General features: G+C 30.6%; 1 protein-coding gene across 1 annotated transcript in view; it reads right to left on the minus strand.

The window, feature by feature from the left end:
* Positions 1-4,400: 4,400 nt before the first annotated feature.
* Positions 4,401-26,390, minus strand: part of LOC111618031 (serine/threonine-protein kinase 16-like) — a 44,845-nt gene continuing 22,855 nt past the window's right edge. Inside the window, exons 4-6 of the mRNA XM_023359451.1 lie at positions 18,029-18,149; positions 9,443-9,538; positions 4,401-4,716 (exon numbers count right to left, since the gene is read on the minus strand). Coding sequence (XP_023215219.1) covers positions 4,588-4,716; positions 9,443-9,538; positions 18,029-18,149 — 346 coding nt within the window. The 3' untranslated portion in view covers positions 4,401-4,587. The remainder of the gene's footprint in view (positions 4,717-9,442; positions 9,539-18,028; positions 18,150-26,390) is intronic.

A 26,390-nucleotide genomic window follows, 5' to 3' on the forward strand; every position in this document is an offset into this window, starting at 1 on the left:
ACATAAAATTAATTAATTAAAATAAACATCCAAAAAAATATTTGTTTCTGAATGTAAAATTAAAAGTATATATAGGTCATCATTGCTAGCACTATAGCAGTCATTCAACATGAAGAAGGAACCCAAACTTAGCATCAGTGTCATGCAAATAAGCTAACATTTTGTACATTTCTCTCTGTGAAGATAGTCAAGTGTTCACTTCATGACTCTTTCCATTTCTTCCTTAGTGTTACACCTCAGCATATCTTCTCATCAGCCATTTACTTCTTTCATCTTCAATATTATATTCTTTAACAGAGACCAAGACCTTCAAGTGACTCACTAACCAACATGTCTTTTTCATTATCAAAATGATCTTAAGAGAGACTTGAAATCCAGGGCAGAATCCTGAAGTTCAGGCCAGGATCCTGAACTTCAGGATCCTGGCCTGAACTTCAGGATTGTAGGCTCTTAAATACAGTCAACACAAATTAGTACTTTGTTCCAAAATTTATGCTAAGTGAGAAAATCATAATTCAACAGGCTGTTGTTCAGCTGCCTTGCATCACTTCTTGTCTCATTGGTCTTTTTCACTGTCTATAATATCTTGGAGAACTTCACAGACTTCCCTACGTCTGTCCTTGCACTCCACCTGGTTTTGGACTCACCCAGACAATAATATTTTTAAGCTTTCTTCTGTGCTATGTTAAATAAAAGAAAAGCACAGAGTTCCTCAATGGTTCCAGAAAACATGATCATCATTGTATCCAGTTTGGCTGTATGTACTGTACAGTACACTCAAGTTGAATGAGTGATTATTGAAATTCACAAACACTGCCAAGTTGTTTTTCTCACTTATTCTTTGACGAACATAATTAACTTTTTTATCTAACCATCACAGAGGCATTGTCATAGCATTGTGACTGACAATTTTATAGCTCTATTATATCATTCTCTATCTGTTTCAAGATACCTTCAAATCAAGCACATAGCATTCTTCTGGCTTATATGGATAAAACCAAGGAAAAAGTCTAAAAATCAATTTCCACATACTTAACTACTACTGACATCTGCTTAAGGTGTGACAGACCAAAGCCAAACATGAGACCACACCGTTACAAATGCTTCTTAGTAAACTCTAGTAAACAGTGTATGCCATCATTTGGAGGAATTTGTTCTAGACATCTGATGATAGATAAGATGTCAATCCAGAATAACTTTCCATAGGTTAAATGTTTTTTACAATAACGTTAAAGATTTCCAGTAGTTTCAGTAAGCCAAGAAAATTTATCACACTGAAATTAATGTCTAGCCTGGCTTTGTGAAATACAAGGAAGTGAGTCCTTGTATTTCACAAAGCCAGGCTGTGTTGTGAGGAATTTTATGTTATAAAGGATTCTCATCAAGATATGCCACTTCTCTATCTGTGACAACAATAAGTCTTGGGGTGAAGTATAGTGTTAAATAAAAAATTTTTTTCTCTTAATTTAATCTGTTGGCCCTTTTGTTTTTTATGCCAATCTACAGACTTGAAATTTTTTAAGCCTCCAGAAGTCAGAGAAGAAAGGAGAATTATTTTTCCATGTACTTGTTAATAGTACAATTGGGTAAAAACAATAACTCTGTTTTCAGATAAATTTCTTTCTATTTCTTTCCACTATATGAAATCACTCCCAATGATTATTAGTGTTTTCATGATTATTAATCCTATCAAGTGCTTTCCACACTTTTCTGCTCTAATTGGATTTAAGGTCTGATAAGAAATAGAGAAGAATACATATACAATATGCATACTTTAGAAGGGAAATATACCAATCATAAGCAAGTAACTTCCTCACCATTACCATTTCCCAATTCCCTCTTAAACCAAGTTTCCTACCAACAAATAACTGCTCCAAGTAACAACTTGAAGCAGTTATTTGTTGGTAGGAAAGGCCCTCTTACTGTTCTGGAAATACTTCAAATGAAATTCTCTAAACAAACCAAGCAGGACTGCTTTTCTATTATCCTTTGAAATATTAGTTGGGAGGGTTTCTTACAGAGGGTGCTGATTAAAGCCACTTTACTAGGTAACATACCCATTGTATCATGTTGCCATCTGTTGGAAAATATGAAAAAATTTACCTTTACTTCAATTGATATATTAATTATATTCAGAGAAAATACATCAGAGACCTAATAAATTTAATGCACTTTTCAGCATCATAATAGTTTCAAAAGAAGAATATTTCTTATGTAAATAAGAATAAAATATATAAATAGTTTTTTGAATAATTAAAATAATTTATTACTTTTATTTACATATATAAACATTAAATACAAAATAATATAAACAGTAAACATATTGTTAGGTTGTTGATCTCATTAAAAGGCATGAGGACAACCAATATCCTTCATAAACAGGCACTAACAGAGTATAACAGGCCTTCTAGATTATTTTAGCACATTAAATTATAGTTTCCAGACAGAATTATTTAATACAGTGGTACCTTGCACTTTGAATGACTAACTTCAAATGCTTGAGTTCAAATGTTAAATTTGACAAAAATTTGCTTGAGTTTGAACAATGCTTCAAAGTTCAAACTGGACATGGAATAAAAATTGCACTGAAAGCATAAAACAAGCTTCTGAACAAAGAATATAATCTCAAATTATCAATAATGTATTAAAATTCATAAATATCATAATTAAATTGCACACACATCTACATTAAGTAATGACAACTGTTAAAAATATACAAAAACTTTCTGTTCAGCCTTTACTTATTAATTAATCACAGCATTCGAGAAATATGTGGAAGAAACAAGTCTAACTAGTAAGAGGAAGGCTCAAAAAGGGCTACCATGAAAAAGGAACTTATTGCAAAGCATGAAAGCAGCACATGTGTGGCAAATCTGGTAGCCATGATTAATGCCAAAGTAGATGGTGTGCAATCAGTAAATGCAATTTTCATTTTATTATATATTATTTATGTATTTCATTTATTGTTTGTGTTTTAATTTATTATTAGGGCATTCAATTATATTTTTACCTTAAATTATGTGTGTTTGCATTTTAAGTTTATCAAAACAGGTATTGTTTAGGGTCTGGAAATGGATTAACTCACTTTCCATTATTTCTAATGGGAAAAACTGCTTCAGACTTTGAATGATTCAGAGTTCAAACAGTTGTCTGGAATGAATTAAATTTGAAATATAAGGCACCACTATATAAAATTTATAAATATATATATACACCCTTATCAAACTTCGGAAGTCCAAAGTCACACTGTTTAATCATTTCTGGTATGACAATTTGAGGCTCTTTTACCATCTAGATCACTAGGTCCAACATTATCAGGTTCAATCTTATCAACATGCTCATCTACCACCTTCTATTCCTGTAATGTCATGTCATGTCTGCTGCACTCTATGATGTGGCAGCCTCACTCTTAATCTTGTCATCTCAGATTTATCTGACTTCCTCCTTGGATTGTGATGCATTTTTACTTGTTTCATCCTCGGATTCTATCAAAGTTGTGGCTGGCACAGACAACCCCATAGAACATGTTGAACTTACTCAATTTTGTCCACTTTCTCACACTTATCTGAACAAATACAATCTATTTTTACTTTTCTGCCTTTATATATATATAATAGTCTAACTTCAAATTAAAATAAATAATAAATTTTTGTTATATATTACTATTAAAATAATTTTTTTAGATTTTAAAATAATATAATAAATTTGGCAAGTATTTGAGTAAATGTTAACTTGTTTTCAAAATATTCATATATATTTTTAAAATATGTTACTATATATATATATATATATATACGTNAATATTTTGAAAACAAGTTAACATTTACTCAAATACTTGCCAAATTTATTATATTATTTTAAAATCTAAAAAAAATTATTTCAATAATAATATATAACAAAAATTTATTATTTATTTTAATTTGAAGTTAAGTTAGACTATTTACAAAATAGTCTAACTTCAAATTAAAATATTGAAGAATATCCTGAGTTAACATTTTATATGTGAATTTATTATTTATTGTAATTTAGTATAAATTTCTAAGCCATGTTCAGATTGTGTGATTCTCTTGAACAGTCTGAATGAGCTTTGGAAATTTATATTAAAATATGATAAATGCCCAGTATCCTTGTCAATATTCTTATTCTAGAAGAAAATATCATCTCTTTTCATCATTAAGATCATCATCTTTTTTCTTCAATGTAAATAATTTTTTTGGATTTAAAAGATGTAGACTATGAATTGTTAAAATGTTTCTTCACAGATGTATTAAAAAGAATAAAATCTTTTTTTACTATCCAAACACTGCTTTTATGACTAATAGGAACTGCTCAGTGGCACTCAAGGCACATGTCCTACCTGTCATACCTTAGATACCACTCATTATGACTATCTGTTTGCAGTGCAAACAAAGTGCTAGTAAAGTTACTTCCTATATGAAAAATTCTATCAAATGAAATTTTTCTATCAACTGAAATTGAGTTAAACATTTAAAATAGCTTCATTTTACAATACTCAGTTTCTTCTATGTTAATCTGATATTTAAATAGAAAAAATTCCAATTTTATTAAATTTTTAAAAGTATACACTTACGGACTGTTTTCTGGTAATTCAATATTTCCATTTAATACAGCTAATGCTATACTATCTCCTCTTTCATATGCTGGTTCAAATGGTGAATGAAAATAACACATTGCATAAAGACAACAACCTAAAGACTGTAAAAGAAAAATAATATTAAATGTTATTAAATTTTTTAAGAAGTCTTATTAAATTTCAATTCAAAACTTAATTAGAAATTTAAAAAAATAAATACCAATAAATGAACTATTTTATTTTATAATTATATGAATTCAATTACAGGTTGAATGTCACTAATCTACAAGCTTGGGCTAGAAAGATGCCAGAGCAGTGGATTTTCCAAACCACTGAAGCTTAAAGTAAAAAATAGCAATATAGTAATATCTGTATACTGAGTAATAGAATAAGCTACCTTAAGTTGTGGCAGACAAACAATACAGGCTACTGGTAGTGTCACAATTTCAATGTTGCCAGATTGCAGATAATTAGTTGATTTAAGGATAATGTGAGGTGATATTGGATTTTTTAGAAAATCTGCTAAATTTTTCAGTATAAGTATTTAAAAATCACAAAAAAATTAAATTGGCTACTTTTCGTTTGAACAAAACATAAAAATACAAAAAGACAGGCTGTAATCTATGATCAGTGTTTCTCAAACTTTTTGCTCACATGACCCAATATATTTGTTTGTAATGTTTCCACGATCAAAACATTTATAATATAAAATTTTTAAAAAACCTGGTAAACTAGACTCACTGTATATTATATAACAAAATAAAATTATGCATTATTGATGATAATTTCTACATGTGAAATGTAACATTGAGTACATTTCTATTAATTAAAAGTGGTTCAGGCCAATTTCAATTTGTAACAAATAATTTTTTTCAATTTCAGTTTGTAAGATTTTGTCAATTTCATTTTGTATAAACACAAAAAATTCCTTAAAAATTATTTATTGGTCCACTTGTATCAAAATTTATCCATTATTTATTTTGTATAATTTATTGTTATTTATGACAACAAACAATGAAATATTTTCAAAACCATTGCAACTTATATGGTTTTATAAGTAAAACATTATATAAAATATGTTTTGATGTTATTCAAAATAGAAAAGGGAAATCAATTTCATACACAGATATTCTATAAACTTAATTTTGTCACTGGATAATAATAATTATAAGAAAAAAACAGATAAACAGATTAATAGATGCATCTACCTTGTATTGTTCCTAATTCTTACAGAACATTTCAATAATACAAGTATTACAAGTATTTATGTGAAAGGTAGTATCATTTTGCAACCCCACTATTGGGTTGTGACCCATAGCTTGAGAAATACTGATCTATGACAACCTTTGGCAGATGATGTTTTCTTTTTTACTTCTCCTTTGTTATGTATAACAAAGGTAAAGTATGGCAATCAGTTAAAAAAATGACCCCCCCATATTTTCATATTTTTAGACTCAGGAGACCTTGAAACATTGAGAAATGCAAAAACATATTTTTGGCATTTTTTTTCTGATTTATGGATGTTTGTGTGCATGTGAGGGCATAATTTTGTTCACCTACTTCAAAGCTTAATAACTTCTGTGTCATTTGTCAAAAATGTTTAAAATATTTCAGATAAATTTATGTATTAGGGGGATTGATTTTATTCAATTTGGTGGTTAAAGGTCAGGGTGCTGAGAGAGTGAGGGGGTTTCATGTCATATTTGAAGTGGATTGGACTTAATGAAGATTTTACTCATTATTAGTACTTACAATTTGTTTTTTTATAAAACTCATCTCTACCCTCAAAATTAAGCTTTTTGCTATTTTATTATATTTAATAATATAAAAAGTTTCTTAAATAAAATATAATAACAGCTGGTACCATCATAATTTTAAATACTTTTGCCAGGGAAGTTACAAAACTTGTTGCTGGACTTTTATCATTTTAATATCAGAATCAAGCTCTTACATTACATAGCTACAGATAATTTTGGATATGACAGCATCCTGCAACTGGATAATTTCAGTTTTTCATAATGGCAACATTGCACAGCTGGCCTAGAAGCAATTAACAAATTAATGACTGCTAAATTCAAATCACCGTCCTGAAGCTATATCCCAAACCATCAGAATTTCCAGACTAGTGAATCTTACATTAGTGAGATTCAACCTGTATAAGGTTTATGCTCAGCAAAAATTTAGGTGATTTAGTGAATAGATTCAACCTGTATAATCAATAATTTAATTTTAATACTGTAATTACAGCAATTCCATATTTAATCTACTATATAAAGCTGAAAAACTGGGTTCTGTCACGTTATGCCAAAAACAGCCACTAGNAATATAAAAGTGAAAGCAATCAGAGAAACTAAAACCATGCAAAAGAATATACAGGGTATTTCAATAAAATGATTGTTTTTATAAACAACAACACAGATATTTGTTTTAATTAGAAAAAATTACAAACACATCAATTGCACCCTTAAACACTGCCATTTATGAAACAAATGCAGTTACATTCATTGTCTTGAATATTATAACTTGCAGGTGACCAACCCACCTTGACAACATTTATACTCAATCAGTCTTCAATGCAGATTAACAATTTCTCATTCCAATATTTCAATAAGAATATTGTTGATTTTCATACAGACATATTTTAGCTTATCAGTAGTATATGGCTAACTTGTATACATCTTGCTTTTAAGGAGCCCCTCAAGAAGTAATTATAAACAGATAAGTCTGGTGACCTGGGGAGCTATAAAATGTCTCTATTTCTAGATATTAAGCTGAATGAGTTTGCACATTGTCAATAAAATTGTGCCTGAATATTGCATCCTGAAACATTTTAAACATTGTTATTTGTGAAACAACTGCTAATACTTTCATATCTTGAATATTGCATTCTGAAGGTGATATATAAATCAATGTATAAAATGCATAAAAGTTGAAAGACTTTTATGCAATTTATGACATCATAAAAATTAATATTACTTAAAAATTTATTTGTAACTTTTCAGAATACTTTAAATAATTTTTAAAATTTACACAAAAAATAAAAGCAAATTTATATAATTAATAACAAATAATTTTGTAATTATTAAAATAAAAGATCTTAATTAATAATTATATCTAATTACTAGCAAATAAGCCTGGCATTGCTCAGGCAAAAAGTAACGATAGCAAAGTTAAGGTTATTACATTATAGCCAATCTTACCCATGTTCACAGAATGCAAGAATTAGTCCCCCTGTTTCCAGATTAATTAGAGAACTTTCAGATGGTTCTAAAAATACGTTTGATTTCCCACAAAAATGCAAAAAAATGCATCTGTGCCTGTTAATCGTGCATGCCACTTTCTTTTAACACTTCCATTCTTAACAACCTCACCTCTGTGGGGGAAATTACAAAAAATCTCTTCTTAGTGTATGCACCCTATTAAAACGCAAAAAACTGCATCTAAAATAGTACAGTAGAAGCATAGTTCTTCAGGGTAAGCCTTAATCCTCTCCGTCTCCCCAATGGGAGGAATTTAAAAAAATCCCTTTTCAGTGTACATTCTCGTGATGTACCCTAACTGTGTACCAAATTTCAACATTCAACTTCTAACTGTTTGGGCTCTGCGCTTATTATTATTATTATTATCAACCATCTCTAGTATATACGTAGTACGATCCAAAAGTTCGGGGACTTGGCTTAAAATTCCTTACCTTAAAAAGTTTATATTGCCGATGCACAATCATCTTTAAAGTAATCACCTTGGGCAACGATACACTTTTGCCAGCGCTTGTATAACTTCTGGAAGCACTGCTGGAAGCCATTTTTTTAAACCTCCCATAAGGCCTCCTGCAATGCTGCTCTCACCTCATATGATGACACAAAATGGCATCCCTGCAAATGCTTTTTCATTGATGGGAACAAATAAAAATCTCACGGGGCTAAGTTTGGTGAATAGGTGAGATGTGGAAGCACATTAATTTGAGTGTTGGCGAGAAACTGTGTGACCATTTGGGACCGATGTGCAGGTGCATTGTCATACAGAAGGTATCAGTCTCCACTTTGCCAGATCTGTGGCCATTTATGACGAATGCATTCCCTCAAACGACATAAAATGTCTAGATAATGCTCCTTGTTTACTGTTCTGCCTTCGGGAATAAATTCTGAATGAACAATTCCTTGAGAATCAAAAACACCTCCATCATGATTTTTCCTTTGCTTGGTGCATGTTAAGATCTTCTGTTAAAATACGCTGGCAACTAGTCTTTGATAAGTGAGTAGCCGCAGCAATTTTTTCAAGGGTTTGGCGACGATATTTGTGAACACATTGAGAGACCAACTCAACATTTTCCTCATTCCATGAAGTCGAAGGTCGGCCAGAGCATTCATCGTCTGTGATGGATTCTCGGCCCTCTTTAAAATGCCGATGCCATTTGTACACCTTTGATTTCGCCATGGTAAAATCACTGTACACCTTTCTTAGCAATTTTAAAGTCTCCGTAGGTGTTTTATCTAAACACTGACAAAATTTAATGTTGCAGCTCCTCTTGAAACTCCATTTTTATTACATCACAGAACAATGGTAACTATCTCCAGAAGAAAACAGCAGCGCTTGCAGTTTAATCATGTGACATGGGCAAAACCAACCTGAACATGTAGGAAAGGTTTGATAGAATCAATTTCATACGCTGTAACTTCAAATACATGCTTTTGTTGTCATATATTACTGCAGTCCCCAAACTTTTGGATTGTACCATGTATATAGATACTATATCTATAGTATATCTATTAATTATACTATATCTAACTATTATAATCAAAATAACAAATTATTTAAAAAATAATATTTTTTAAAATAAAACTTAATTACCCAGATATCAACTCTTTCATCAACTGTTGAGTAACTTTCTACATGAAATAATTCTGGTGCTCGATAAGGCATTGAACATTTTTCAGCTGCTAGATCCTACAAAATTATGAAAAGCATAATTAATTAATCTGATTTAAACTTTAATAAAAAATTATTATTATTATTAAGCAGTCAGCTATCTTTAATTCAAATACCAAGAAGAATCAAGAAAAGTTCAAATTATCCATTTTTTAAAATTAAAGTAGTTTTCATGCAAATTTCTGGTGTTCAGCAGTATTCCACATTGTTTGGCAATACAGTGGAACCTGGTTAACTCAAACTGAGATAACTCAAAGTCATTTTCTTTTCCCAATTGTCTTAGTATAGGAATTTGCATGGTAAATCAAACTGGTTTATCTTGAATTCATCAAACTGTTTTAACTTGAATGGGATTTGGATACAGTATTTTCATAAACCCTCTGAAATTTTAACTTAAATAAAAAATTAACATTCATCTATCAAATAAACTAATCAAATAAACTAATCATCTATATGGCATGGAAACCAAGTACAACTAAAAATAATCATCATATCATGTGATGGCAGGCATGTGGGATAGTGGCTTCCAGACAGCTTGTGACCTAGATACTGTAACTGCCATTCAAACCTGCTTTTTTCAAATATTTTTTGTTTTATTTGATTGGTGATGGATTTCTCTGACTAGCTGATGTAATAAATGAATGGATTGCTGATAAAAGGATCAATTCTAGGAATAGAAGTAAATGGATCAACCATTCAGAAAAGTATTTCTCAGTAGATTACAGTCGACCCCCCTATAACGTACGTTCTAATAACGACAATTCCTATAACGTAACGAAAAAATTGTACAAACTCTCGTAAAACATACCTCCCATAACGTCGTTTCGCGACAAGATTGATAGAGTCTGGACCAATAGTGGATGAGCAGCCGAACTACTTTCCTCCGACCCTGCGCCACGCTACGGAGCGGCTAAATTGAGTTTGCTATCGTCTGTTTAGTATTATATATAAATTATATATAAATTAGGTACTGTACATATAATTATATATTAATTATATATAAATTAGCTACTGTATATATAATTATATATTAACTTAATTTATTGTAAGTTTATTATAATTATATATATGCTTTCTGCCACCTGGCAACACGCTACGGAGATTTAAGCTAGTAAGTTGAGTTTGTTATCGTCTGCACAGTATGTAAATTAGGTACCGTAAGTCTAATACAGCACTAATTTTATACATTTCTTGTGAAAGAAACACTTCTTATTCAACGTCCATAAAAATTATTTATATTAATGATGTCTCCAAAGGTAAAGTTATTTTTCCGCCAAAAATTCGTTATCAGAAATTGCGGCCGTCGTTTCGCGTGCTGTTCCGCGATGAAAACCAGCTTTAAGCAACGGCGTAGTCGAACGGTGTAAGTAATCCTAAAATTTTTTGTTTATAGCATAGTTTGTACGGATTACTCCCAAAAAATTATACGTGTTTTGGAAATGTTGAGTGGAATTAGTCTAGAATCGGTTAATTTTATAGAAGAAAACCTTTCGAACAGCCTTAGTCCGTAAAGTTCCCACCTATCGGGCTGCGATTGGCTCACTCCTACAACGTAATTTTCGGTTAGCGTGGAACGTATCTAAGCGTTATAGGGGGGTCTACTGTATTTAACCATTCAGTTAAGCATTTGAGTTTATGGACAATACCCAGAGATTAACATCAACATAATGATTCTATGTACACTCATTGCCATAAAAATCAGCACATCAAGGAGTTGTCATATCACTGCAAAACTTAGCATGCTGATAAGTCTCAAGTACATATGTGTGAGTTCTGAATAGCCCTGGGTCTAAACCAGTAATTTTATTAATAATGTTAAATATTGTCATAAAATATTATTTCATTTTTGTGAGAAAAATAATGTTTTAACGTGGGAAAAGGCAGATAACAGATGTTACTTCCTTTGAGGGAAGTTCGTAATCCTCTGTTTTTCCCTTATCCGCTAAAAATCTCGCTCAGATGGGAACTGTCCACCCCTCTTTGATTCCCCTTTCATCCGTTCACATGAAAGAGTTTCTAGCAGATGATTGGTCATAAATCCTGAGATATAGAGGAAATTTGTCAGAATTCAGGGAGTTCATCGACAGATCTGGAAGTGTCCGGACTCCACACATGTTTTCCTCCTGATGACCAACGCCCTTAGACGAGTCACATAGAATAATTCCCGAGTTAGCACTTAGAAGTTATACTTTGATTTTGTGCACATATCGATCTCCCATGGAAAGAAGTAAATGAACTTTATCTCCAAAGTGTCCCTTGCCTACAGAGAAGAAGACGAACGACAACTAAACCAGGTTGTATGTTTTATAACGATTTTGTGAGCTCTCTCTCTCGATCGCGCATCGGGTATAGTATAAGTCCATATATCTCTCGACGTGTATCTTAATTGTAGTAGTTATAACATTCCTTCATTTAATATTTTGTATTAGTTTTTATTTTCTTACGTCTTATTAAATTTATTGTTGTTTGTTTATCAAAAGAAATGACTCTTAATTTGTGTATGAATCAGATCTCATACGCGTGTTTGTCCGCGGAATTAAATTGACAAACTGGTGTCTAGGAATCCTGACATAGATCTGGACTTCGCAGTCTAGATCGGTTTCGCGTATTAACCGCCCTCCTATAAAAAGTTACGAGAGCCGATCTCACGATCGAGCGCCCGTAAGTGGCATAACTTTGATTACGTCCTTGGCTATCTCACATATGGAAATGATTAGAGTTATAATGTGTTGTCTCATTGCATAATGCCAACAGAGGGCATTAAACTGCATCCCTCTTGGCCTATAAAAAAGCACACAAAAGCATCCTGTTTGTAGTTTACCTGTTGCCAAAGAACATTATTTCACAAGAGATGCTTTTATGTTGTAATTGAAGACCATACGAGCAACTAACTGTGTTTGAGAGGAAAAGGATAGTCAGGTTAAGAGAAGCCAGATGGTCATCTTGCCAAAAAGCCATTCTGACAACACTGTGAGTAGCTCTTGCAACCAGTGGATGAGAGAGAATTCATACACATGGTGTCCAGATCCAAGATGCTCTCAGCAGACCACTAGCCAAGAGGACTGCCTGGTCCTCCAACAAGTATGCACACATCCAACCATATTGTTTGGCATCCAGACACAGTTGGCATCATCATTACAGGCCCATGTCTGTCCAAACCATTTGAGGCATCTGAGTGAGGAACATTTGGTATTACAGCAGCCATTACACATGCTGTCATTGACATCACCCACTGTCACTTCTGTTTGGAGTAGTGTTGCTCCCGATGGGATTGGACCACAGCAAAATGGAACAGAGTCATCTACAGCAACAACCAGATTCAGTGTGAGGCACTGATGTGTGCATGTCTGAAGGTCCTGTGGTAAACATCTCAATCCTACCTATGCTTTGGAGTGGCACACTGTCCCTGTTGAGTAACTTTCTACATGAAATAATTCTGGTGCTCGATAAGGCATTGAACATTTTTCAGCTGCTAGATCCTACAAAATTATGAAAAGCATAATTAATTAATCTGATTTAAACTTTAATAAAAAATTATTATTATTATTAAGCAGTCAGCTATCTTTAATTCAAATACCAAGAAGAATCAAGAAAAGTTCAAATTATCCATTTTTTAAAATTAAAGTAGTTTTCATGCAAATTTCTGGTGTTCAGCAGTATTCCACATTGTTTGGCAATACAGTGGAACCTGGTTAACTCAAACTGAGATAACTCAAAGTCATTTTCTTTTCCCAATTGTCTTAGTATAGGAATTTGCATGGTAAATCAAACTGGTTTATCTTGAATTCATCAAACTGTTTTAACTTGAATGGGATTTGGATACAGTATTTTCATAAACCCTCTGAAATTTTAACTTAAATAAAAAATTAACGTTCATCTATCAAATAAACTAATCAGAAACTTTCTATATGGCATGGAAACCAAGTACAACTAAAAATAATCATCATATCATGTGATGGCAGGCATGTATATTGTTAGGTTGTTGATCTCATTAAAAGGCATGAGGACAACCAATATCCTTCATAAACAGGCACTAACAGAGTATAACAGGCCTTCTAGATTATTTTAGCACATTAAATTATAGTTTCCAGACAGAATTATTTAATACAGTGGTACCTTGCACTTTGAATGACTAACTTCAAATGCTTGAGTTCAAATGTTAAATTTGACAAAAATTTGCTTGAGTTTGAACAATGCTTCAAAGTTCAAACTGGACATGGAATAAAAATTGCACTGAAAGCATAAAACAAGCTTCTGAACAAAGAATATAATCTCAAATTATCAATAATGTATTAAAATTCATAAATATCATAATTAAATTGCACACACATCTACATTAAGTAATGACAACTGTTAAAAATATACAAAAACTTTCTGTTCAGCCTTTACTTATTAATTAATCACAGCATTCGAGAAATATGTGGAAGAAAGAAGTCTAACTAGTAAGAGGAAGGCTCAAAAAGGGCTACCATGAAAAAGGAACTTATTGCAAAGCATGAAAGCAGCACATGTGTGGCAAATCTGGTAGCCATGATTAATGCCAAAGTAGATGGTGTGCAATCAGTAAATGCAATTTTCATTTTATTATATATTATTTATGTATTTCATTTATTGTTTGTGTTTTAATTTATTATTAGGGCATTCAATTATATTTTTACCTTAAATTATGTGTGTTTGCATTTTAAGTTTATCAAAACAGGTATTGTTTAGGGTCTGGAAATGGATTAACTCACTTTCCATTATTTCTAATGGGAAAAACTGCTTCAGACTTTGAATGATTCAGAGTTCAAACAGTTGTCTGGAATGAATTAAATTTGAAATATAAGGCACCACTATATAAAATTTATAAATATATATATACACCCTTATCAAACTTCGGAAGTCCAAAGTCACACTGTTTAATCATTTCTGGTATGACAATTTGAGGCTCTTTTACCATCTAGATCACTAGGTCCAACATTATCAGGTTCAATCTTATCAACATGCTCATCTACCACCTTCTATTCCTGTAATGTCATGTCATGTCTGCTGCACTCTATGATGTGGCAGCCTCACTCTTAATCTTGTCATCTCAGATTTATCTGACTTCCTCCTTGGATTGTGATGCATTTTTACTTGTTTCATCCTCGGATTCTATCAAAGTTGTGGCTGGCACAGACAACCCCATAGAACATGTTGAACTTACTCAATTTTGTCCACTTTCTCACACTTATCTGAACAAATACAATCTATTTTTACTTTTCTGCCTTTATATATATATAATAGTCTAACTTCAAATTAAAATAAATAATAAATTTTTGTTATATATTACTATTAAAATAATTTTTTTAGATTTTAAAATAATATAATAAATTTGGCAAGTATTTGAGTAAATGTTAACTTGTTTTCAAAATATTCATATATATTTTTAAAATATGTTACTATATATATATATATATATATACGTNTATGGAAATGATTAGAGTTATAATGTGTTGTCTCATTGCATAATGCCAACAGAGGGCATTAAACTGCATCCCTCTTGGCCTATAAAAAAGCACACAAAAGCATCCTGTTTGTAGTTTACCTGTTGCCAAAGAACATTATTTCACAAGAGATGCTTTTATGTTGTAATTGAAGACCATACGAGCAACTAACTGTGTTTGAGAGGAAAAGGATAGTCAGGTTAAGAGAAGCCAGATGGTCATCTTGCCAAAAAGCCATTCTGACAACACTGTGAGTAGCTCTTGCAACCAGTGGATGAGAGAGAATTCATACACATGGTGTCCAGATCCAAGATGCTCTCAGCAGACCACTAGCCAAGAGGACTGCCTGGTCCTCCAACAAGTATGCACACATCCAACCATATTGTTTGGCATCCAGACACAGTTGGCATCATCATTACAGGCCCATGTCTGTCCAAACCATTTGAGGCATCTGAGTGAGGAACATTTGGTATTACAGCAGCCATTACACATGCTGTCATTGACATCACCCACTGTCACTTCTGTTTGGAGTAGTGTTGCTCCCGATGGGATTGGACCACAGCAAAATGGAACAGAGTCATCTACAGCAACAACCAGATTCAGTGTGAGGCACTGATGTGTGCATGTCTGAAGGTCCTGTGGTAAACATCTCAATCCTACCTATGCTTTGGAGTGGCACACTGTCCCCACAGCTAGTACGATGGTCTGGGGGTGCCATCAAATATGACAGCTGGTCATCTCTAGTAGTGATCCAAAGGCCCATGACAGTCCAGCGATATGTTAGCAACATCCTGCAGCCGCATGGGTTGCCTCTCATGACAGGCTCCCAAGAGCCATTTTCCAACAGGACAATGTTCAACCACACATAGTAAGGGTGTTGCAGGACTGCATCTGCTACATCTTGGCCTGCCTATTCCCAATTTGTCACTGATTGAACATTTCTGGGATCACCTAGAATGCCAAGTTAGACAGCTTAGGGGTTTGGCTAAACTAAAGAACTGCTTGCAGCAACTGTGGACTGAGATGCCACAGGACACCATACGGCTCCTGCATGCCTCCATGCCTGCCTATATCACATCATGTATTCATGCTAGAGGTGGTCCAACAAAGTACTAGAACCTCCTTTCATTTGTAGTTTTTCCTACAATAAATGATACTTTTGCTTTCATTTTGTAATCATTTACTTATATCACCATTACACTCAAACATGTACAGTACGATTTCATTTGATTCTGATAACTCCTTCTTAATGCATTAATTTTTATGGCAATGAGTGTAATGAGACCTATATAAATATCATATAGATAGTTTATTATTATGGATATGAACAAAATCTTGAATTTTAGCCAAACATCCCTAACTTGAAACTTTTTAACTCAAAGTTTGAATTTTTTTTCAACTGATTCAAGTTAACCAGGTTCCACTGTATTATATTTTCTCTTCACTTTCTTTTCCACTTCTTTAAATCATTTCAACATTTAAGTTAAAGATTAAACTGGGTACATTCTATGTTTAGATATCATAAAAATATAATTAAACAATTCTATCTAGAAACAAATGTCAGTAAAATTGTAAATTTATTGGCAAAACTGTTGCTAGAACAAGCATTATAGAAATTCCCAAAACACATATTCCATAAACCAGACCACATGCTACTTTCTTTTTTTAAGTTTCATATTCAACATATAAATTATAGTAGCTTTTATCTATCAAAAAACTTATACCAAAAATTTCTAATTAACTGTATTTTTTAACACTAAATAAAATATGAATTTTAAGAAAAATATGGGCAGATTCAAATTATTCAAGTTCAAATTACCCAGATTTAACTGTATATATTAACTTTGTTTATTTGTAGTTATTTATTTGTTTATATGTAGTTACTATATTTCATACATATAGTATCAATAACTATTTTAGTAGTATTTTAATATACATTTATAAAATCTACTTTTAATACAAAATATTTGACTATTATTCCAATTATTGCCAATAACGTATCAAACTTAATCTTCACATTAAATCAAAAATCCTGAAATACTTTTATCTGTAGAAACTCTGTGATAATATAAGGAAAAAATTTATAAGTTAATATATCTCAAAATATCTTTTGAATAAATTATATATTATTAGATAATTTTTAAAAGTTTTCTCAAAGAACTATCTCATCATGTCATCCTATCTCCCGTAAAATGGATCAGTTAGTACTGACTAAGTGCAATCTCTCATTGTGCCCGATATACAAAAGAAAGAAGTCTGCCATGACAAACATCACTTCATGTATGGGACATTGAATACTCTCTGCTTTGTCAACACAAAAGTTTCAATAAAGTTTCTAATACTTAATTGTTAATATCATAATTAAAACAATTTGTAATCTTCAACTGAAAGAAATACAGTAATTAATTTTCTTATTAAATGTGGAAAAATCATTTTAAGAATCAGAAATCACAACAATATTTGTTCAATTCTGATTACTGGAAAATGTTTGATTTTTCTGATTCTCAATTTTTATTCATCATCCCATCACTAATAAAAACCATTCAATATATCAATACAGAAAATATGCTCCTGAATTAAATGTGTTAAAATACAACTGAAACTTCAAGAAAACCTATTAATTAAGATCATATCTTTAAGAGATTTACTTCAAGAGAAAACTATCTTGACTATTAAAATTAATTATTAAAATTTCTATATTCTTTTTTTACATATTAATAAAATAAATAATTAAAATTATTCATCAAAATAAACATGAGAAAAATGAATAAATATCAAAGAGAATAATTATAAGCATACAATCAAACAGTTACTGTAAAATAGTTTGTAATTACGATATTGTAATGTTTAATACATATCAGAAAAGTCATCTATGCTTTAATACAGATACTATAAATTTTGTGTAATGTAACAAATTTGTATCCTTGTTATACTGATGATAAAATAAAGGCACAAAGTAACTCCACCATAGTTTATACTTCAAATAAAAATAGTTTTATATTTATTATTTCTTGTAATTCAGTAAAAATAAAAATTTTAATACTTGCAAAGCACGGGCATCTGCTGACTTTTTCAATTCAATTCTTGCTTTCCCCATTGAACCAAAATCCATCCACACTGGTCTATCATCATCTCCAAGCAAAACATTGGCTGGTTTTACATCTCTATAAAACAAACAAGCAATAATAAAATTATTATATATAAAATTTATAATTTGTATTATAATAAATTAAAACATTAACAACTAACATTATTGAAATTATTGTTACATAACTATATCAGCACATGAGAAAAGCATAAACTTACATCAAAGACAAAACATGTAAGTTTATGCTCACAAGCATGTCCAGAGGGAAATTGCCCTGGGCCTGATATACTTTTTTTTCATATATCTCCTTTACTTTAATATATTAATTGAATTTGCTATAGGACCTCAATATGTATTTTTTCCCAGGTTTCTGTTACCTTCTGGGCAGCCCTCAATTGACCATACTAAGATATACTATTAAACATAAAATAAATGGTCTTCAGTGTAAAATCACAACTGAAACAAAAACAGTGTTGTTTACAAGATTTTACTTGCAAATACTAAGCACTTTTGATAATTAACACATTATCAACATCAAGTAAACAAACATAAATGGAATAAGAACTAAAGACAATTTATTTTGTGTGTAAAATTTAAATTCTAAATACTAAAACAAACTAATTCACAGCTGCTGAGTAAAGTAAACACACTTCAACAACTGTAAAACACAGCAAAATTTTAATAACTATAATGTTTTGTACCTTATATAACTTTTATTTTCTTTATTTTTGTATTTGTTATAGTTATATGTATTTAACTACTCACCACACCGAATTAATGATAATGATGCACTTCAGAACCAATTACGGTGTGATGAAAAACATTGAAAAAAACAAACATTTTTGAACCCCTTCTGGGCTCTGCATCAGGTTCTTAACTGTTCCTAGATAGTTATTCGATTATGAAATGACGTTTAAATAAGAGTTCGATTATAAGTTTGAAAAACTTTATAAAAAAACCATGTTGCGCATGCACAATAAGTCAATCTGCCCAAACACAATGAGCAGCTAGAGCAAGTTGTGAATCAACTCCTGTCGGGCCAATGACAAAACCATCTCATCTTTAAAATTTATGCACATAGCTGTGATGCTGGATTTAAAAATGTGCATAGCCTCTAACCATTTGAGGTGTTTAGTGGGAGGTGTAGTGAAGAGATTGGCCTGGTAAAAGCAAGCTTCTATGTCAGGATCTGTTGCATAAGTAGCAAAGGCCGTGGAGGTTCTTTCATGATGAATATCCACCTGATGTTCTTGTATTCTGATGTCCGTAGAACATTTAGTAGAGCCTACATATATCAGGTTACATTTAGTAGAGCCTGCATACATCAGGTTCTTAACCATTTCATCGAGGAATGGTTAAGAACCTGATGGAGAGCCCAGAAGAAGTGCAAAAATGTTTGTTTTTTCAATGTTTTTATCACACCGTAATTGGTTCCAAGTGCATCATTATATGTATTTATGTTTAGTATTGATTTTACTTTGTTATGTTACTATTTTTCTTATTTTTTGTTATTATTTTTCAAATAATTTCACAGCTGTGCATTCTTTTTATGATTGCTTAACAGTCCTATTGCAATGTTTAAAATTTGTGTTCTAGAACATTGACATTTTAAATGATGTATGGCATTCTGTTGTACTTTACTTGAGGAAGATTGTTAAAAATGATCAAAAACATTATAGTTATTAAATTTTTGCTGTGTTTTAAGGTTGTTGAAGTGTATTTAGTAAAACAAATAAATTAATTTTAATGTTATCACTTTTTATATAGAATTATGTTACATAACTTGTACTTTGAACAACCAATGAATAATGAGAAAACTAATCTATAGTACAGATTTAGTTTTATTCAATTCAAAAATTATAATCAGTCAAATCATAATTTGTTAATTTAATATTAAAAAAATCTATAAATACTTTTAATTGAATTCTGAAATAATGAAATAAAAAAAGTAATGTTATCGTCTTTTTAGAAGCTGCTAGATTTTCATTCAGGATAATCCTTCATAAGCAAATCAAATACTTAAAACACTTTTTTTGTTGTTTATTAGAGATGCACAGTAAACCTTTTAGGTTTTATCTCATTTCTCAGCAATAACAACCACTATAAACAGACAGAATACTGTAAACATATAACTAAAATCAGTTATTTGTTGTTTTTTTAATAATAGTTGACTAATTATAGAATAAATTGTAGTTTTTGGCCATTTCAAATTTAAGCCTCTTTAATAAGAATTCTATAAAAGCTATTCTAGAAATACTACACGGCAGTATTTAATACAAATTTCTACTGTCAGTAAAAATTCTACAGGTTTTTCTTTTCTCACATATGGCCCATCTATACAATTTTGCATTTTCATAAAACAAGACTCATTCTGGATTAAACAATTGATGTTTGTAATTTCTAGATGTTAGCAGTAAAAAAACTATTAAAAGAAAAACCCCAAATTCATCAATAAGTGTGAGGATGAGTGAGGTCCAGTCACCTTCTGTCTCACTGAGGATGGCCATTATTTATCTATAGAATCAGTAAGATCTCCAGAGTCAGGAACCTGATACCAGTTAGGATAAAATTAGTTGCATCCTAACTCACGAGAAAATTATTTTACTTCTGACTAGCTAAAGATATTTAGAATCAACCAGAATTTAAGGAGGATTTGTCTTAAACATTAAATGGCATGGTTTACGTGGGTCAATGATGGAGTTAGACATTAAATCAAATGGAAATACAATACATCAGAAATATATCTATTTATTTAAACATAACTATATCTATTATCTATTCATAAAGGAGTACTTTAATTTAACATAAGAACGAAAATTAGTAGTATTGATATAAACACAAATGAGAGAACTTCAAATTTATCCCACTAAACTAGTCTGAGAAAAAGAAAGTTTACATAAATAATTATCATATTACCTTGTATCAAAGAGTCGTTGGGATAAGCAGAGATGATGAACTGGGAGAAGGATAAGTGTGTTTACAAGAGTGAAGTACAGAAAGAGCGTCAACCAAACAAGAGCAAATTGGAAGGTCATTTTTGACCTATTATGCTGTATTTCGTCCAATAGAATTATTGGAAAATTGCACCACACTTCCAATGCGTGGCGGAAGTTTGGCAGTCTTATGGATAGAAAAGTGAGATATTGCACTTGAACTATCACTTTCAAAGGAACTAAATGGTTTTCTCTCCGTGAGAAAAGGGAGTTCCTGTTTTAACTTAGATAATTTTTCTATCAACTTAATTTTAAAATTTTAAACAACCCAAAGCGTGCTCAGCAGAAAATAATAAACTATAACTAAATCAACACCTGTTCACTCGCTGAGAGATTTATTCTTAACAAATTACACAATTTATTTGTTATATTTTTATTTATAATTTTAGCAGCATTTGTATTAATTATATTATTTAAAAACGTTATTTTGCTGTTAGTAATATATTGGTTATCCGTTATTAATATTTATATTTTTTGTATTTTGAACTTGTTGTTCTATTTTTTGAAATGTTCTAATTTACCTGACGATGATCCATTGATTGGATTGAAAACGTTTGTGTTAAGAATAAATCTCTCAGCGAGTGAACAGGTGTTGATTTAGTTATAGTTTAAAATTTTATTTTAACAAATTTGTTAAAATATCTCCTCTTAACTGGAAATTTTTAACATAACAGAAAGATTAAATCATAATCAGCAAACGTTTTTATGGAAACATTCACAAACTATGTAAACTATTTGAAGGGGGTAGGGGTAATCAGTAGCTATTACAGATCACTAAAATGCAGAGCCAGTCCTTTATTTGAAAATAACGGCAATGATTAGGTTTATTGCTCCTTATCTCTGTTGAAACATTTAAAACTACATTTATTTATTTACTGAATTTAATTTTAGTTTAAAAGAAACTTTGAATGTAATGTAATATTTAATATAATTTTATTGAAGTTTATATCATCAACTTATATTAAAAGTAATACAAAACTATATTACAATACATTAATAAAAATACTGTAAATAACAATAGAATTAAAACTTTATTTGGTGTGCTTGTTCCTTAAATTGCTATACAATTTCCTGAAAATTTAAGTTATGGGCTGTTTGATTTTCTATAGTTAATGACGAGCCCAAATAAATGTTCCTGACTTATAGAGGATCAGTGATATATACACCGATCCTCTATAAGTCAGGTATATATCAGTGTTAATTCTATATTTTTTAGTTGTTCTATGCATTTATAAAGAGGCAAAAATATAATGTATTTGTTTCATACAGCATGTTGAACAAGAAATAAGAAAGAGGTATGTTTTTAAAACAAATTTTATTATAGTTTTATAATTTTATAACATTGTAAAACTAATATAATTCTGTAGCTGACAGAAGAGGCACAAAAGCCCAAAATGTATAATATATCAACACCTAAACATCAAAATAAAGATGGATATAAATTAAAGCCTGGTGTCTATCAAAAGCACTTCATTGTGCAAAACAAATAAACATAATTAATTATTATTTTCCAATTGAAATTATTATTCATTATTAATTTATATTATTCATTTTTATGCTGTCATGATACTTATTTTAAGATTACTTTATAATAATAATAATCTTTCTTAAAAATGAAAAATCTGTCTTCTGTTTGTCTAATAATTTTCCGTGTCTTCAGCATATTACAATAAGCCTGGATGAAATTAGCCTGACTGAGTGTACTTTCTTAATTACCTAAAGCTGTGTGAACTGATTGCAAAGCACATAAGAAATGTCAAGCTGAATAGCAAATCTAATATGATTTTTCAATTTGCCAGGCTCACCACTGTAAAATGAAAAAACCCTTTACAATGAGCTAGATTTCCAATTTGCCTACAACATAAACAAATCCTAAATAACTTCACCTCTAACAAAATAACAGCATGTCACATTCAAAAAGTATGGGTTGCATCATGCATAGATCCAGAGTTATCATTTTTTAATAAATTTTAAAAATTCTATGGAAATGTTTATTTTTGTAAAAATCTTGCTTTATTACTTAAACCTAACATTGCAAATGTTCAGGAGGAAGTTGATATAAATTTTATCTACTGTCTAACTTTCCCTCAGAGTGACACATCTTCCATGGTTTTGCTAGTCACTGCTTCTCCCAGAAAACATTGTCTCATGTCTCATTGGAGCATTCAAACATGAGAAATTAAAATTCTTACCAAATTTGGACTTGTTATTCTGCTCCCCAAAAAACAGAAAAACTCTATCATCATCAGGATCAACAGCAGTTGTCCACCACTCTTCAAAGATCCCTGAATACCTCCTAAAGAGTCTGGGAGAATCATTGCCCACTCTGTCCCATCAGTGTTCTCTTTCCAAGGTAGAGAATCCCCACCTAATCAGAGATAGCTGAATTTGCTTCAGTGTGTCATCTTCTAACTCAAGCATCCTAATCAAGTATTATCCAACCAATGTGAATCAGAACATCATTTTCTTTCAGAACAGACATTTGATGATTGGGAATGTCCTTTATATGATGATAATTGAAATAGGAATTTCAAACTTTAAAGTATTATATTTCTCCTAAACAAAGAATTGTAAACTCTTTCACTCAATTGAACACATTATGTTATAACAGATATCATGCACTTGAACTGTAATATATGTATAGAATATGTTCCATGAATTCATGTATAGATAATCACGTTAGTGCCACAAATAGGTTTAAACTAGGATTTCTCATTTCCCGGTCTTTTGCTTGTCCTGGGATTCTGGGACAAAAGTGAAGTGTTTCCCAGGATCCTGGGACAAAATTAACTATTTTTAAGATATACAAAATATCATGAAATCAAATGATATAATTATTTTCTGTTTTTTAATGTAATTTAATATATTCTGTAACCTCCAAAATCATATTAATAATGCTGTGTAAGATATGTATTAAAAATTACCTTTGAATTACATAAAAATTGTCACAAATAGAAAAAAATTTATTAAAGTTTGCTGGAAACTGCATACAAAAAAAAAATACTTTGAATTGAGTTAAAAATAAAAAAAATGAACTTAGATTAAACTTCTAACTTAGAAAGTAATTTTCATTTTTTAAATAAAATATAATACAAAATATTGTAAATTTTTATAAGATTTTAAAAAGCAAAGATAGTCAATACTCCGATCACTCAATCTAATTTTTATTTTAGTAATGAAAAGTCTTGCTACTGAGAATGCCCTTTCCGATTCAATTGATGTGATTGGAATAGTGCTTAATGCATTTAAGAGAAGACAGATATTATGTGTTTTTTCACCTGTATCCCGAAAGATTTCTAGTTTGTTTTTTGAGATTGTAGTACTTCTTTTGTTCTCTACTATTCTTGATTTGTCTACCTCGACTGCTTTAATAGAAACATCATAGCCCAATAATTCAGCAGTTTGTTTGTCTTTAATAATCAGGTTATGAAGAAAAACTTCATACTTGCAGACTTCGTACTCGTTTGTATCCTTGCCCAATTTGCGCAACTTGGCATTACACAGTTATTAAAGCTGCTGAGCATGGTTAAAAATTAAGACAGCATAAGCACAATTATTCCAGATATTACAGGTAAAGAATTTTGAGAGTCCTGCCACAAATAAGCTACATATTGATTATTGACCATTTGTGACATGTCATAACGAGCAAAAATTTAAAAAATCTAATAAGTAGGTTTAAAATTAATAAATACAATTGTATTCTGACAGATTACGAGTTAATTATACTTTCTATTTGCAAAATTTCCTCAACCTTAACACAAAATAAGAAAAATGTGAATTTTTAAGAAATTTGCAGGATTTCCCAAGATAAGAAAAATTTCCCAGGTTAAAAAAACAACTGGGATCCCGGGATCCTGTTTCAGAAACCCTAATTTAAACCATAAGAATTGTACTGAGTGATTCTTTCCAACTGTTTCTTGACATTCCTCCAAGCCTGCTATATAAAACCACTCAAAATTTTGACTCAGCCTAACCTCTGTGGTGTGTCCAGATCAAGACCCTTACATATCATCTTGTCTATGTCTACTTTCTAATATTTATTATATTCCAAAAGTGTAATATTTAGTGTTAAAAATTCATAAAATACTACATTGAAAATATTTTTTTAATATTCAAACTATCGTCATTGTAGATGAAATGTAAGTTATTATATATTACTAACAACTGTATGCATATTTATAGAATATGAGTTTAAAATGTTTTATATTATGAGAATTTTATAAATTTCTGTCCAACTACTTTAATAATAAATGATGAAACTTTCAATATCTTATAACATGTAAATTTATAAGAGAATTAGAAATATTACAATGACATTAGTTGTTGAAGTGATGAGAAGAAAAGACTAATGATGTTATTTTGAAGGAACAAAAAAGTTTCTGAATAAAAAAATCTGGTTTAGTTCCATGAATTTAGCATTTTTTTCTCATAATTTTGAACATAGTGCCAAATGCAAATATTATTTCTGTTGACATTAATTGATGTACTTTCCATGCCGTCTTGACTCCACAGATTTCTCAGCAACAAAACAATCTTTTTTAAAAGATCACAATCATGAACAAATCCACAACTTATAGGTTGTTGATGGCTTTTTAAAGAAGTCTTTGATCATTTTAAATAGAAACTAATCTTTGTAATAACAAATTAATAATAAATACACATATTATACACGATACACTATAGGAGAAAACATCATGCTACAGATTTGCAATGTCAAACCAATGAAATCATGTTTTCAGACACCTGATTTTCTTTATATTTTTCACTTTTTTTTTTAATGCTTTAACTAGTGCAATTTCAAATTTCTTTTCAGTTTTCATACTCCTTAACCAAAATTTTATCAGATTAATTATTATTATTATTAATTTTTATTAATAAACAAATTATACATGTTCTGAATTGAATAAGTATAACTTTAGGTTTTGTTATATACCTCCACTAACTTAATCAACTTACAATAAACCACCACTAACTTAGATCCTGCCTACTCAGACAATTTTTTTTAAAAATTATACAGTAAATTAAAATTTCCTGGCAATAACAAAATTATAATTAATGATTGTTTTTAATATCTGGAGGTCTTTGCAATACTGTGCATTACATTACTTAGTCAGTCAGTTACTAAAGAATGTATGTACATTGTTGTATAGTGTACTGTCAAGAAAGTTTTAGCCCATTTCCTATAATAATATAAGTTCAGAAATATAAACTAATAATAATTTTCTAAAACTTTTAATAGGTTATACTGTTGAACTTTATTGTGAATATGTTATGATTTCATAAAATTTGCCATGCATTCATTAGTTTTTCTTAATTATTGATTT

Source organism: Centruroides sculpturatus, unplaced genomic scaffold, assembly GCF_000671375.1.
Source record: "Centruroides sculpturatus isolate CEXI.00-Female unplaced genomic scaffold, Cexi_2.0 scaffold47, whole genome shotgun sequence".
Taxonomy (NCBI): domain Eukaryota; kingdom Metazoa; phylum Arthropoda; class Arachnida; order Scorpiones; family Buthidae; genus Centruroides; species Centruroides sculpturatus.